The following is a 16,779-nucleotide window of genomic DNA, read 5'->3' on the forward strand; positions in this document are numbered from 1 at the left end:
TCAATTTCCCCTAAAAGTTCAGGCTGCTCTTAGAAATGTGTGTGTGTGTGTGTGTGTGTGTCTGTGTGTGTGTATAATATATAAACCTTCTCTCTTATCCAAGCAATTTCAGGATTTGAAAGAATAAAGATAAAATGCACAAACCTGGATGGGAGAAATGTTGTTAATATAAAAACATCTAATAGCTGTGAACTAACTGGTAAAACCTCCTTTAGTGTTGAAGCTTGTGGCTCAGTACTGAACCTTTTGCATGACTACATGGTCCCACTTTCTTCTAATCAATCACCATCCAAATCCAATTAGCATAAAACCAGGCCCTGTCGTTTCTCCTGGGAGTAGTATCAAAGTTGAAGACCACAATGGCCCAGAGAGGACATCAGTTGCTGCAATGATTGTGATGCTATTCTCGAGAAAGGAAAAAGAAAAGAGTTCTCATTTGTAGGATGCTCAAGTGATGGGTCACTAAATTTTAAGCAAAAGTGTATTCGAGCAACAGACTTTATAACATGGTCAAAGCTAAGCAATGGCAGACAGGGAAAAATGGTTTGAATCACAGAAATCATTGGATTTAAGGAACAAAGGGGACTTTAAACCTTGTGAGTAGAATGGAGATCATGTTCTCATTTGACAGATGAAAACAGTGAGGCTCAAAAAGCTGTTTTTGATAAGGCCTTGGTCTTGTACACAGGTTTTCCAAGGGTAATATGAACAAGTAATTCTCGTGCATCATTTAGACATTTCCAATCAGATGAATCTCTCCTCCTTTATGATACTGGAAGACTTGCTTTCTCTCTGAAGAAGGAACTGCAGGAGGAGACTTTGCAGCTCCTTGTTAAGTGGCCAGACTCATTTTCAGTCCTCCATGATGCTGTTCTCTATGTCTTGGGTAAGGTTCCCGATGGCCGTGATAACAAGACCCCTATCCACTTATGTAGAAGTTGATGCTGGTTTTCTGTTGAATAATATAGACAGATTGTTCCCCATCACTACATACACTTTATAGTACACTACATATACTCCTTCTCCATATGTAAATTTTTTTGAAAAGTCAACACTCTCCAAGGGGATAAATTTCTGAAGTATTGAGAAGTGTGCTTAGGACAGAAACTCTTAGTCACATATAGTAGTCCTACAACCTCTACTTCCAGTTACATCTAAAGAGCCTGCCACTTCAAAAGGGCTCACTTTTTTCACCTTTGTGTGACCAATGACCCTAGCAAACCTTGAAGATTTTACTTTGGAGAAGAGTTATTGAATCATTAATGATAGTTCCTTGTTGGACATCTCTATATAATTTAAAATAAGGATGACTAAAAGAACGAGGGGAAATAGGAGTGAGATGTCAAGAGATAACTCAAAAAACAGTCTAGTTAGTAGTTAACAGTAATAATAATTATGATGAGGATGATGATGATACCAAAATAGAAAAAGTCCTTATACTAGCTAGAAGATGAGACTGCTGTTGATAAAAGATTTATTCTGATTCTTGAGGTAGCCTTGCTCTCTTCTTGGCTCAGAATTCTAGGTGCTTCCCATCTTTGGTATAAATATCCTCTGTAACACCTGCCACCAGACCCAAGATTAAGCAAGGATTAAATAGTTGGAACCCAACTTCATGTTTTCAATTAATTATGTCCAGCTAGTACCTGAAGTCCACTGAGGGGAAAGTTCTTGCTTGAATAACAGATTCTGCCTTAGTACTGCTGAGACTTTTAAAATAGCTATTTACCTTGAATTGTTGAAATTTCCATGTAAATGATGCAACATGAGCTGGTTTGTTTATAAATAAACAGATCAAATTGAGTCTCTTGTATGTATGTTAGGGTCATTTTTCCTTACACTTGATGTGTATTATGGCTCAGACTCGAAAGTTTCTGCTGAAGGAAATCATGATGGATAAGTTTCTGCATTGTTGGAAAATGTAACACCCATACAAACAAATGTCACTTATCCCAGGAGTTTTCCAGGCACAGTTAGTTCATCACAGAGAGACTCAGTTGTTTGAGGAGCCATTCTTTCTACACTATTGTGTGTCAATATTTTTCTATTTTGCCTTGTATTTTCTTTTGGAAAGGATATTATTTTGCCTTTTTGAGTACTGTTTTTGAGATGGAATTGGTAATTCATCAAATTGCAGAAAATAGGATCAGTAGAATTAGTGGAAAATAGAGAGGAAAGTTACACAAATCAAACTTAAAAATTTTTGTTTTCTCTCTAAAGACAAAAGTTTTTGGTTTGTTTGTTTTGTTTTTGTTTTTTTTTTTTTTCTCATGGCAGTGAAGTTGCTGAACTAAAACTACCGATTTATTATGGTCTTAAATTTACTTTGGAGAAAAAAAATCCCATCATCTTAACTAAGATCAAATCAGATCGCTTAATCTATTTGTTTGGAGAAAAGATGAGATGGGTGTGCATAAGTAATGCTGAAGTGACATCATAGCTGAACTCACCTGGCCATAAACAGTGCACTCCCTATCAGGTCCTTGAGGGAAATCAGTACTCAAGAAGGCAAGGGAAACCAGGTGACTTTGGCCTTAACCAACCCAGAGCTCTAGGAATGGCAGCAGCAGCAGGAATGAAGGTGTTGGTTGTAGGGGCCAACATTTACCTAGAATTTACTATGTGACAGTCACTAGTCTACATGCTTTCTGTATACTTTCCTGTTAAAAAGGAAATGATATAGTGCTGCTGCTTCTTTGTCTGGGCTTAAGTAGCTGGAGAGCAAAGTAGGCTTTTAAAGATCTAGTTCACCCAACAGTCAAACCTAAGCCCGAGACCTTGCAACTGGTGTATGGAACGGCTGACTGAATGCACACTTCCAGGTACAGGGAGCAGAAGAGTGAGATGGAAAGAGAGACTCCTTTGATCCTCTGGGCCTGGCTGGGTTGGCCTCTGCCATGGCCTGCTGCACTGGAGGAAAAAGGACTACCCAAGGGAAAAAGGGTGGCTGCTCAGAGGTAACCACTTGTTATCTCAGGGGAAGAGGAAAGGAAGGGGCAGCATCTGTGTGCTTTCTTAATGCAGACCACTTAGGAAACTGTCTAGAAAACAGAGCCCCAACAGATGTCACAGAATCCAACCAATGAGAGCCGCTCTCCATCCCCCGTTCAACATGGCACCTAGAGGGCAGGAAAAGAATTGCAACCGGACATCTTCTGACAGCGACAGCTGTTTCCTCATCAACATGGTATTTCTGTGGACATTGTAAAGATGAACATAGCATATTCGTTATTCTAATAATGAGTTATATTTATTTTTATTATATTAAATAATTTGTAATTTGTAATTAATTATAAATAGAATAATATATTCATTTATATTTATTACATTTTATATTTATATAATACATACATTATATATTAAAACATTTTATATAATAGTTACTGGTTTTATCCTTCTTACCAACTCTAGTAATCAGGAGAAAATAAGAAAATTTCTTTTTCATTTATTAGACATTGCAGAAACAAGGATACCTTTGTGTGAACTATTTGGACTCCATTTGGAGGACAAAAAAAGTCTACTAAAATAATAATTTAATATATAATGCGTATTCATGGAATTAAAATATTTAAAACATATGTTATTTAAAAACAAGTTGTCATCTGCCATTTGGTTCAGGTACACTCTTTTCTCTATTTTTTTCTCTTCTGTTCTTAATTCTAAAATGTGAGACATATACATTGAGCTCTCTTTAAACAAAGGTTAGTGGGATAGAACACAGTCACATGCTGTGAGATGTGGTCATATAGCTCTCAGGTACTTATTTGAACCAGCAGTATGTTCATTACGATCTCTTTTTAATAACAGTGTATTGCAAGTTATAGTGGCTGGAATGGACTTTCTTTTTAATTATTTGACCTTGAAAATTTAATTTATTAATGTAGAGTTATATTTACAGTACAGAGGAGAAACAAGTTTGGCACATTGTTCTTTGCAGGCTTTCCTGGAAGGAATGGAATCAATTTTAGCTATAAACAATTGCATTGCTCTTGTACAGTGAAACTTGTATAACATTGTTTTGGTTGTTGGAAGGACACGACTAACATGTATTTGTTTGGCCTCTCTCTTCACAAGAAGCTCCTTTGATTGGCTTAGCAGTAGCCCCTGCCCCGTCCAAAGTTAATACACAGATGTTCACTTTCCATAGCTTACCTTGAATTTAGACTAATGTGTCAACTAGATTATTTTTGTTTTATAGCAGTAAATATGTTATTATTTATGATACCTTTTAAAGCATCAATATTTGATAAGTTTTGAAAAATAAAAATGTATATGAATTTGATTTTCTGAATTTAATTGAAATGGTTGAAAACCGTGGGAAATCTTGATATATTTGGCATGTATCCTTTTAAAAAATTATTGATGAATTATACAGAGAAAGGTACACAAAATATACACATGTAGCTCAGTAAATGATGGTGTATGATCATGGAGTGAAAACTGCTAACTTAACAGGTCTAGAAATAGAACATCCCCAACCTCAGAAGCCCCTCTTCCATACTCTCCACCCACCTGAAGGTCAACATTATCCTGACTCTCCTAACTCTGAAGTTGACTTTTACCTGTTAGAGAACTTTGTATAAATGGGATCGTACATTGTATTCTTTTGTGCCAGGTTTCTTCTTTTTTTAGTTAATTTTTATTTTTTTTCTGATGAACTTCCCATCTTATTTATTACATATTTTTTATTTCAGTAGCTTTTATTTTTAAAGCTTTTTTGTTGCATATTTTTTATTTCAATAGCTTTTGGGGTACAAGTGGTTTTTGGTTACATGGATGAATTGTATAGTGGTGAAGTCTAAGATTTTAGTGCACTTGTGACACGAGCAGTGTACATTGTACCCAATATGTAGTTTTTTAAAATCCTTTATTCCCCACCTGCTGCTCCCCACACCCTGCTGCCTTTGAGTCTCTAAAGTTCATTATACCATTCTGTATGCCTTTGCATACCCATAGCTCAGCTCCCAGTTTTAAGTGAGAACATATGGTATTTGGTTTTCCATTCCTGAGTTACTTCACCTAGAATGATGGCCTTTAGCGCCATCCAAGTTGTTTCAAAAGAAATTATATCATTCTTTCTTATGAGTGCTGGGCTTCTTCTATCCATCCTTATGTTTGTGAGATTTTTTATGTTGTAGTTTGTTCATTTTCATAGCCATTTACTATTACATTGTATGAATTATTTGTCCATTCTACTGTTGATAGATATGAGGTTGTTTCCAATTTTTAAGCGGATAAATAATGCTGCTATGACTCTTCGAGTACATATGGCACATATGCACACATGATTGTCTCATATATTCCAAGGAAAAGGATTGCTGAATTATATGGTAAGAATTCGTTCAAGTACCTGATGCCTGACTGTTTTTCAAAGAGGTAGTTCTAGCTTGTGCTCACATTGAGAGTTCCTGTTGGCCTAAATCCTCATCAACATTTGTCACTGTCAGACTTCTTAATTTTAGCCACTCTAGTGGATGTTGAATGATAACTCATTTTGGTTTTAATTTGCACTGCACTATAAATGATGTTCATGGAGAGTTACTTAAAAGATAATAGAAAAACCTTCTCATATTAAGAAATAAAGTGGAATTCAAAATACATGATTTTTGTTTTGAATATGTAAGAAGTGCATAATGCCTGAGAAAATGCTGGAAGTAATTATGTTAAAATGTTGACATTGGTTAGATTTGGATAGCTTGGACAAAGTGAATGGCTATTTATTTTTTTAAATAATCACTTGACTTTTTCATTCATGGAATATGAAGTCCTTTTATACTCAGACATGAATAGAAAAAAAAAAAAAAGAAAGAGAAACTTTTTTCTTTGTATTTTTTTGAGATGGAGTTTCACTTTTGTTGCCCTAGCTGGAGTGCAATGGCGTGATCTCAGCTCACCGCAACCTCCGCCTCCCAGGTTCAAGTGATTCTCCGGCCTCAGCCTCGAGAGTAGCTGGGATTACAGGCATGCGCCACCACGCCCAGCTAATTTTTGTGTGTGTGTGTTTTTAGTAGAGATGGGGTTTCTCCATGTTGGTCAGGCTGGTCTTAAACTCTCGACCTCAGGTGATCTGCCAGCCTCAGCCTCCCAAAGTGCTGGGATTGCAGGTGCGAGCCACTGTGCCTGGCCAAGAAACTTATTTACAAAAATCTCATGAAGTAATGATTCATCATTAAAACAAATACTTCTTTTCCCTTCTCTGTCTTTAAAACATTCAGCCTTTGCCCTTAAATTCTCCATGTAAGAAAATATTCATCACCTTAGCATTAATGTGTACATTAAGCAATATTCTAGCCCTCACCTTTATGGCCACTTTCATTCAAATCATACTTACTTTTTGTGATTGTTCATTGTCCATATTTTTCATGACCCAGATGCTTTTGGGAGCCTTCTGTGAATTCTTTTTAGCTGTGCCACTCATTAGGTCACATCCACTCATACACACTTCTTTTGAGTGTAGCCTTTTGCCTTATTTGACTGTAGGCTCTTTCAGAGAAGGGACCAGGCAATCATGTATCATGTTCCTTGAAATCTCTCCGAAGTGCAGAAATCACAGTGGATTCTTAGGAAATGGATTTTCAGTAAAGTGTTGTATTAGTCTATTTTCACGCTGCTGATAAAGACATGCTTGAGACTGGGCAATTTACAAAAGAAAGAAGTTTAATGGACTTACAGTTCCACATGGCTGGGGAGGCCTCACAATCATGGGGGAAGATGAAAGGCACATCTCACATGGTGGCAGACAAGAGAAGAGAGCCTGCGCAGGGAAACTCCCCTCTATAAAACCATCGGATCTCCTGAGACTCATTCAACATCAGGAGAACAGACCTGCCTCCATGATTCAACCACCTCCCACAGGTTCCCCCCAACAACACATGGGAATTCCAGATGAGATTTGGGTAGAGACACAGCCAAACGATATCAAATGTATATCCAATGAAGAGATCATTGAAATGTTCATCTGTGTGGTTATACATGTAGTTTTTAATAATTAAAATCCAAATGATAAATTTGTAAAAAGCATATGCCAATTAAAAATTCATGGAAAAGTATTTCATAGCTACAAAGATGATGAAAATAGGATTGGAAATGAAACCATTTTATCAGCTAGGGGCCTGGGGGCTAGTGGAGTGGATTTGTACAGAGGTGTGGGTAGGGTTAAGGAGACGAACAAGTAATAGTAAAGCCACTAATACAGTCGAAGTTAGAACGAAGAAGTGATTCAGCGAGAGCTGGTGCAGCAGAGGAGGGCTCACCCAGCAGGAGCAGTGGCCTTGGGGCAGCAATGCCATACCACAGAGCCACGGCTAGTGGAGAGGGAGGAGGGAACTTGGTTTCCCCTCCTGCCCACTCCTGCCATGCTTCCCTTAAGTGGAAACTGGAGGGAAGGTGAGCCAACTGATTCAGACCTTAAAGACCAGACTCCCTACACAGGCCGTGGCCTTGGGGAGGAGGAAGAGCAAATGAAAGTAACCACCATAACCATCCGCACCTCTCAGGGTCACATGGTGTTTCTAGGGCAGAGGTGATCTGAAAGCTTACCTTGCATAGAGGAAAAAAAAAGTATAGGATTGTGCAAATGTATGACAGTGTCTACTGTTTTACTCATGAACATTTTAGATATTTGTTTTCTTTAGTGTATGGAAAGGAAACATATATATATGTACACACACGCACACACAAAGGAAACACACACACACACACACACACACACACACACACACACACACACACACACACATTTGAGGCAAGGTCTCACTGTCTTGCCCAGGCTGGAGTGCAGTGGTGCAATCATGGCCCACTGCAGCCTCGACCTCCCAGGCTCAAGTGATGCTCCTGCCTCAGCCTCCTGAGTAGCTGGGACTGGGACTATAGGTGGGTGCTGCCATACCAGTCTAATGTTTTTATTTTTGTTTTTCTAGAGATGGAGTCTCCCCATGTTGCTCAAGTAATTAATTGGTTAAAAATGCATTAAAAGGGATAACTACCCTCTGTTCTCTATTAGACCACTGCTTGAATATGAAGAACGATGTCTACTTATTATGTTTAAAAAAAACAAAAAATAAGCTTATATAAAAAACCAACATATTCCAGTCTTCCAGTAGTTGGAGCGGTCCTGCAGAGATGCAGGAGATATGTGTACCTTTCCAGTATCTCAAGCAATGTGCGAGCAAATTGTAATAATCTGGCATATAAACCTTGTTTAATGCTCTCATAATGGATAATGCAAGTGATTAAATACTGCGATTTTAATCTTGGCATTTTAGTAACCCAATAAGATAGATGAAAAGGCAGTCATGAATTAGATTATATAATAATATTTCATTCTAACTCAGAAGTCCAGTTATTCTCTGCAACATGTTTCAAGTTTGTCATGGTATACTGTTAAAGATGCTCTGATAAGAATCTTCTACTCTTTTCATTGTAATCTATTTTCACGACCGTATAAAAAATATTCTGAAGTTATCTACACAAACAGAAATAACTTTATATTGTTTTATTGTCTTTGGGTAGAAGATCAAAGTAATTCCTACCTTCTTTCAGAAAGTTTATTTCATGTACGATTGCCCAATTTCCACTGGGCAATATGGAAACAAAATGCCAGCGACTCATTAGGTTTCTACTGTCTTGGAGGACAAATGGGTAGAAAGAGCATAAGGGGTCTTATTCTTGAATGGACACAGAGGCCTTGCATACAGGAGCCAAGACACAGGGATAACGGAGCGAGGCATATCTTCCCAGCTGTGCCCTGCAGCCCCAACAGCCGTCTACAGTTTGGGAATCTGTGGTGCCGAGACGGCAGTTTGTCAGACTTAGGTTGGAGGGTCGCAGGCATATTTCTATATTCTGTTGCTGCAACATAAATAGCATGGAATGTCTGTTCTTGGACCAGTTCTGAATTTCAGTGTTTTTCTCAGAATGTTTGTTTGTTGTTTTGGTTCTTCCCTCCATGGTTTGTATCTTCCTCCAATGACTGAGCCACAGACAGTCCCAGGACAGAGAGAAGGGGACAGCCACAAAGACCGAAAGTGGTGATCTGCAGTTCATTTCTGTGTGTATCTACTAAAAATATATGTCAAGGAGACACCTATAATTTTTTCCTGGCACTACTTAAAATCTTCAAATGAAGATTTTTAACAAGCTTGACAAATATTTACCAGGCCAAGGTAATGACAGTTTGTAGGAAAAGATGTCATTTCTATGGGAAATTTTGTGGCCGCCTTCTCCATACCTCCCCTGTCCTCTTCCTTCAGTGGAATTCAGCCCTCCTCTGGTCATAATCCTGAGTGCCCCTCACACAGCAGTGAACACACGTCTGCCTGATAAATTTAAGGAGATTAACCTTCTCTCCCAGATTTGCTTTCCAGTTAAAAACACAATAATTGGGCCAGGAGCAGTGGCTCACGCCAGTAATCCCAGCACTTTGGGAGGCCGAGGCTGGCGGATCATCTGAGATCAGGAGTTCAAGACCGGCCTAACCAACATGATGAAACCTTGTCTCTACTAAAAAGACAAAAATTTAGCCAGGCATAGTGGTGCATGCCTGTAATCCCAGCTACTCAGGATGCTGAGACAGGAGAATCACTTGAACTCTGGAGGGCGGAGGTTGCAGTGAACCAAGATTGCGCTGTTGCACTCCAGCCTGGGCAACAAGAGCGAAACTCCGTCTCAAAAACAAAAAACAAAACCACAATAACTGACAAATGATCTAGCTGCCAAGAATTTGAAGGTGGCTCTGTTAGGTAAGATTAAAAGCACCTTTATTTAAAGACTATTTACATATGTCAGGAGGCTGTTTGGCTATTGTAGTTCAAGTTTGGGTGCTCAGCTTTGTTTGCTTAGAAACTCATTTTTGTCACACTGTAGCACTAGAGAAATATGCTAACCTAGCTCACGAAAGCCTAATATGGAAACAATTAATAAATGACCGAACTTCAGTGAGAAACTGAATACCAGCCACTGCTCTGCAAGGGAACTGCCCTGCTAGGGAACAAATCACCATTTGGACTTTTTTTTTTTTCTGAGTTTAGAATCGGAAGAAAAGAAGTGTTGTTGGCTGGTTCTGCAAGAACATCAAGAACCACAGCACTTAGGCACTGTGTTCCTACTTTTACACACAGGATTCCAGCCCTCATGGCAGCCCCTGGAGGGAGCTGTGATTGTTCCAATTTTGTGTATAAGGAAACTGATGCTTGAGTGAGGGAATAAGTGAAGAAACCTTCCAATCCCATTCCTTCAGAGCCCTTGCATTTAATTACTGAGTCCATTTTCTTAACCACCTCGTGTGACTTTATGATTTTACTAAGGGAGGTCCTGGAAAATCCAAGGAGTGCCTCCAAGGTGCTGTCAGGGAGAGGAGCAAAGCCAAATGGTGTGATCAGATTCGCTATGGAAAGGGGATTCTTCCGCACAAAAAACCCGCACACAGATGTTTATAGCAGCTTTATTCATGATTGCCAAAACTTCAAAGCAACCAAGTGTTCCTTCAGTAAGTGAATGACTAAATAAGCTATTCTATACAATGGAATTTTATTCAGTGCTAAAGGAAATGAACTTTGAAAAGATAGGGAGGAAACTTAAATGCATATTACGAAGTAAAAGAGGCCAGTCTGGAAAGTCTCCATACTGTATGACATTCTGGAAAAGGCAAAACTATGGTGAGGGCAAAAAGATCAGTGGTTTCCTGGGGCTGGGAGCTGGGAAAAGGAAGAAGGGAAGAATTGGTGAAAGAGGATTTTTAAGGCAGTGAGACTGCTCTGTATGATACTGTAATGGTAGATACATTTGCCCAAACCCATAGAAAGGATAACACCGAGAGTGAACCCTAAACTGTGGACTTTGGGTGATGACGCTGTGTCAGTGTAGGCTCATCACAAATGCACCACTCTGGTAGGAGATGTTGATAATGGCAGGAGGCTATTTATGTGTAGAGGCAGGGGGTATATGGGAAATGTCTGTACTACAGCTCAATTTTGCTATGAATTTAAATTGCTCTAAACAATGCCTGTTAACAAAAAGAATGTCTTAATATTTCAGTATTTGAAATCACATAGTATGTTGCATTTGCTACCCCTAGAATGCATGTATATATGTTTATATGTGTGCATATATCTGTGTACATATACACATATGTACATAAATATGTTTCTGTTTATGTGTATTACGGGTGGAATATGTTAGCACAATATGTGATGTATATGTCACATGTGAGTTTACATATGGTTGTATGTGTATATTTATATATATGTGTGTGTGTCTGTTTTGAGCATTCAGTATATACTAGGCTCAGTACCTGAGACTTTACTCATGTGAACCACCCAACACTCCCACGAGGTTATCTTCCCCATTGGACCTTTAAGGAAGAGGAGAAGGTGAGTATCAAGGCTGAGGTCCACTCACATTGAGTCCCACTACTTGGATGCATCTGTATCTAGAATTCCTGATAACTTAACCCCCTTATGACTGTCTGATGCACCTGTATCTTTATCTTCAAATCCTGGAGGAACCCTCCTTTCCACTGTTGCTTCTTAGCAGTGTGTAAAAGGACCGTAGAGCCCAGTGCTCCTGCCAGAGAAGATATGACCAGGTCTTGGGCCCTGGTGGGATTGCTTCACTTGTGGGAAGCTGGTTTAGTAGGTACCTTTAGTGTCCTGGTGGGAAAAGCTTGAATCCAAGTGAAGCAGTGACAGGGACATCAGACTTGATAGACTTTTGTGAGGAGAAAACAGCTTCCTAGGCTTTCTGTGGGATTGATGATAACCCTAGCCTGGCCTCTACAATTTTTGTGTTTTTCTAGATGCTGATTAGTTTTCCTGTGCATAATTCTCCAAAATAGCATTTGGACCTCTAGGGATATTCTTACCATTCTTTTCAACTCTGGAATTTTGGAGAAATAATAGGTTTCAATCTTTGAATAAATCAAGAAAAGCTTGTAAGAAATGTCATTGCCCGCCCTGATGTTTAGTTCCTGTTGCTCAGACCAAGTTATTCCTGGATCGCAAAAACTGACCCAGGAGGCATCATCTCGTGGCTTTCTTGAAATGGCTCTTCTGCATTCGGTGGCACCAGTCCCTCAGTGGACATCTATAAACAAGTTTGTGTCAAGAATAGGTTGGAAGGATTGCTTGTCCTTTCTTGTGAAGAATGAATGAATGAATTAGAGCATCCCCTGTACCTTCTAAGGTAGAAAACACATCTAAACAGGGTGTGAGATTTAACTAATGACAGACACGTCTAAATGGAGCTTAGGGGCTGAGTTAACAAGAACAGAAAGCCAACTTGTTTTGTAGTAAAGAGCTAAAACAGGAAAGACTAATAGGCTATGTTGATCTCTATTTAAACAAGCCATTTTACTAATTTCTGATTGCATATGAAAGCCTCAAGCCGTTTTGAAAAGAAATAGCTATTTGCCGGTGGTAATTTCTTACTCTTCCCACGTGTAAATTTAGAAAACTTTGGAGTTTTATTTTGCTTTCCCAAAGTAGCATCTGAGTAACAAATAAAAAGCCTCTTTTTTTTTTTTTAGTTCAAGGTGAAAAAAGAATCAGAAGAAGAAAGTGAGAAAATCCATCCCCACCACCATATTTCAACTTCTTTTATTTTCTACTGAGAGAAAATTCATTATCTGATCTTTGATTTCATTTATTTCAGTGCCTGCGCTGTGCACTTAGTGGAGCTGGCTTCTACCAAGATTATATTCTGACAGGATGATGGGGGCCGGGCTGTGCGTGAGCATTTGCTTTGCAAGGAGAAAATGTGTTTCCCCCTCCCTTTCATTTCACTCCTAAACCCAGTGGTGGAAGAGGAATTTGCTGTTCTCAGTTGATCTCTGTCTGTCAGGGCCTCTCCTTCCTATGGTCGCACCCTCTATGAATGAGGAAAAGGGGGAGCACAAGTGTTTGACCTGTCAGAGCCAGTTCCCTGATTATCCACACCAAATGTTTTCCATTAGAGAAGGAACTTGGCGGTACAGGAGGTTATGCAGACTGGCCATTCTGGAAGTGGCTGTCTCAGAGTGTGGCTGTGGCTGTGGGGCAGCAGGTGTGAGGGGATTCTGAGGAATCTCTCTCCAAAAGCCGACAGGATATCGTGTTAGCAAGGTGTGTTTTAGAATTTATTTGTGATAACCAAAAGCCTACATTCTACCTTAGCCCATTATAACCGAGGTGGGGACTTGATCGAAAATGCATTCTTCCCCAACTTTCTAACCCGGGAGCACTTAGTTACTACTGCTCACTGAACGTGGCTCATCGGGATGCCTCATGGAAAAGGACTAGAGCAGAAAGCTGATTCCAGGTGCTGCTGCACAGAGAGGAGGAGTTGCCTTCCAAACACTCACACCTGGATCCATAAAACTCATTTTACTTACCACTGCGAGACCCTTGGAAGTTAAACAGACATATGCCTGGATCGTTAGAGTGACCGATTTCCCGTTTCTAAGCAGATTTTTGCAATGGGTCTTCTTCCTTACAGGCAGCTCTGCCGTGTGCATGATCAGGCTTCTAGACCAGACAAATGTGGGATTGTATTCTTTCATTCTGTTCTGTTCTTTCCTTTCCCTTTCTTTTTTCTTTTCTTTCTCTTTGTCTTTTCTTTTCTTTCTTATTTTTATGCAACACCATGATAGTAAGAGGTAAGTTTTAAATGGTGACATTAATATTTGGGTCAATTGGAAAATACAATTGTAGCAACCACTTTAAGCCCAGTTGCCTCTTATTTAGAATTTCTTCTCATGGAAGAAGCCATAGGCTGACTTTTATTTTACTGTTCTGGAGTGCAATGAAGTTTCTCAGAGGTCAGTTTATTTTCCCAAAGAATTGCATAGCGATGTTCTGTCTGCATTATATCATGCTGATTTTAAGATAATGGTACTAAAATGTATTTGCCTGCATTTTTTTCCCACAAGGCTCCTTTGAATTCACTTAAAATCTTACTTACTTTCTTTCACAGACAGCCTCTGCCTGTGGAGATATTTGTCTCATGCATACCTCTTGTGTCTGGTTTTCTTTGTACCCAGGACTTCTGCCTTATCTAGTAGCCCTACATATCCGGACCTGCCCTTCATTAGGATCTCCCCTCACCGGAACCCCGCTGCTGCTTCCGAGTCTCCCTTCAGCCCTCCACATCCCTACATTAATCCGTACATGGACTATATCCGCTCCTTGCACAGCAGTCCATCACTCTCCATGATCTCAGCAACCCGTGGGCTGAGCCCTACAGATGGTAAGTCTAGGATGGATTCTGCTTCTGGAGATCACACAGCCTCCTCCCTGCTCTTCACTCGGGATGTGTATAAAGTAGATCTGATGTTTAGTGAGTGCGTCGCATGTGCCAGGCACTGTACTCCGTGCCTTACATGCATGATTGAGTTTCAGTGTTGTAATACCTCATTGGCAGTGGTGGTGTTATCTTTATTTTCAGGTCAGAATAGCAGTGTGCATTGGGGTTTACTTGCAACGCAGTCATCCCGTGGCTAGTAAGGGGCAGAGGTGGAATTCAACTCTAAATTTTTCTGATTCCCAAATCCCTGCTGATAACTAGGGTTCTGTTCTGCTGCTTCACATATGATTAGACTGGTCCTGTAGCCATTCACACACATGCATGTGTAACATGAATGTTTTACTCACCTTCTGATGAACACCTTTCTGTTCTCTGTGTCTGAGAGGCACATTTGTACAGATGTGTCTGTTAGAGCAGGGCTTCCCAAACTCTAGTGTGCCTATGAATCACCTGGGGAGCCTGATAAAAGGCGATTCTGCATCAGGTGGGGACAGGTGGGGCCTGAGATTCTGTGCTGCTCAAAAGCTGGTGATGTCAGTGCTGCTGGTTCCTGGTCCACACTCTGAGTGGCAAGGTCTTAGAAAACAGCATGGTCCAGGGCTGTTGCCTATGCTTTCTATCCTTGACCATGCCACGTGAAAACTGCTTTCTATCCTTGACCATGCCATGTGAAAACCAGAAGAAAAGTGTACTGGGAAAGGAAATGAGCTTAGACTTTATCATACTTTTGATGCTCATTTTAGGCTCTCAAGGATCAAATTCCTGTTGGTTCTATTAGTGCCCCCATTACTTTTCACATGACTCTTCTTAATTGGAGCTGTGTATTCTCCTGGTGTCAACTTGTAAACTGGTCCTTTGATTCAGGAAAGGTATTTTCCATTTCATGCACACATAGAAATTCACTTGCCCAGTAATCACTGGAATCTGAATGAAGGTCCAGAATTGCATCACCTATTAATTACAGGTAGCAGGCACTGAATTCTTTGCAAGAGATCACAAGTCACCACTGCCTGTTCCACATCAGAGAAATATTCACTGAGCAGCGCTTGATGTGACTTCCATGCCCTATGCACGTTCTCTAGGTAGACTCCTTCCTGAGGCTGGGTGGGCATGGTGAGAAGCTGCATGAAGTGTCTCAGGAAACATCCACTCACTTGGGTTTTCAGAAATAGCTTTCCTTCAGCAACAGCCAGTTTTTTTTTTTTTTTTTTTTGATTCAGTACAGTGAATTTACTAGTTAATAATAGTAATATAAGTAGCTAAAAAATAAGTTTTGCACTTTGGGCAGGATTGACGTTTTGTTTTACTTTGAGAAAGAGTCTCACTTTGTTCCCCAGGCTGGACTGCCTTGCAGCAATCTCAGCTCATTGTACCCCAGACCTCCTGGGTTCAAGTCATCTTCCTCCCTCAGTCCCTTAAGTAACTGGGACCACTGGTGCACACCACCATGCCTAGCTAATTTTTATAATTTTTGTAGAGAGAGCGTTTCACCACGTTGCCCATGCTGGTCTCAAACTCCTGAGCTCAAGCGATCCACCCGCCTCTACCTCCCAATGTGCTAGGATTATAGGCATGAGCCACTGTGCCTGACCAAGATTCACATTTTAAAAATAAAAATCAAATATGAATTAGATTTTCTGCTTCAGATTTTATTTTATTTTGCACTTGAAGAACTGGAGAATCATCTCCTTCAGGTACTTGGCAGTTGGGTGGAAATGACTAACAAGAAGAATAGACTGAGAGAGAGAGGGAGGCTTGCTGACAATGGACTTGGAATTATGCCTGGCCTGCAGAACTTTATTCGGGCCAGTGGAAAGTTATACCATTAGTTAAACTACTGAAAGTACTCCTGTCATCTGCTTTGCATAGCATTTGATGATGAGTATATATAGCACATTCTTTGACTGGTTGATTTGCCTTCCTTTTCTTGCCTCTCAAGAATCCAGTTAATATAATCAAATAAAGTAATATGACGAATATTTCTCCTGTGGCCTAAAGTTTTTTTTCCTTAAATCTATATCTTTACCATGTATCATGGATAAAAAGTATATGAAACAAATATAAAGTGCCCACAAACCTATCACTAGAGTGCTGGTATTTCTAGATAATAATTGTAAAACTTTTATTGATTGAATGCTATGTGCTAAGCGTGTTACATACATAATGTAATTTTTGCTCCTGACGACCTCATGGAGCCAGTTTAAATCCAGATCTCTGTGAGTCTGGAGGCCACCCTCAGAACTGCTACAATGTCTTGCTGCTTTTGCATGAAAATTGGCAGGTGGAAACTGGTTATTATCCTGTTAGAAAGCTGAGTCTTGGCAGTAAATTGCTCCAGATTGATAGGTATATTTTCTTTTTGATTTTGTAATGAAGAAAAGGAAAAGAGCGCTTTTAAATTATGGAATGCAAAATTGTAGCTTATCATTCAGTTGTGTTATTAAAGCTGTGCTGCCTTTTTTCATACTGGTAAACCCTGACTTTTCATGTGAGTGAGAGTTA

At 39.8% G+C, this 16,779-nt stretch overlaps 1 protein-coding gene across 2 annotated transcripts in view; it reads left to right on the plus strand.

Annotated features, from left to right (window-relative positions):
* The window catches only part of GLI3 (GLI family zinc finger 3), a 279,045-nt gene that overhangs the window by 177,389 nt on the left and 84,877 nt on the right, over positions 1 to 16,779 (plus strand). For both annotated transcript variants that reach the window (XM_073008935.1, XM_073008936.1), the window contains exon 6: positions 14,015 to 14,220. In XM_073008935.1, the coding sequence (XP_072865036.1) occupies positions 14,015 to 14,220 (206 nt within the window). The remainder of the gene's footprint in view (positions 1 to 14,014; positions 14,221 to 16,779) is intronic.

The sequence above is a fragment of the Chlorocebus sabaeus genome, chromosome 21 (assembly GCF_047675955.1).
Source record: "Chlorocebus sabaeus isolate Y175 chromosome 21, mChlSab1.0.hap1, whole genome shotgun sequence".
Classification (NCBI taxonomy): domain Eukaryota; kingdom Metazoa; phylum Chordata; class Mammalia; order Primates; family Cercopithecidae; genus Chlorocebus; species Chlorocebus sabaeus.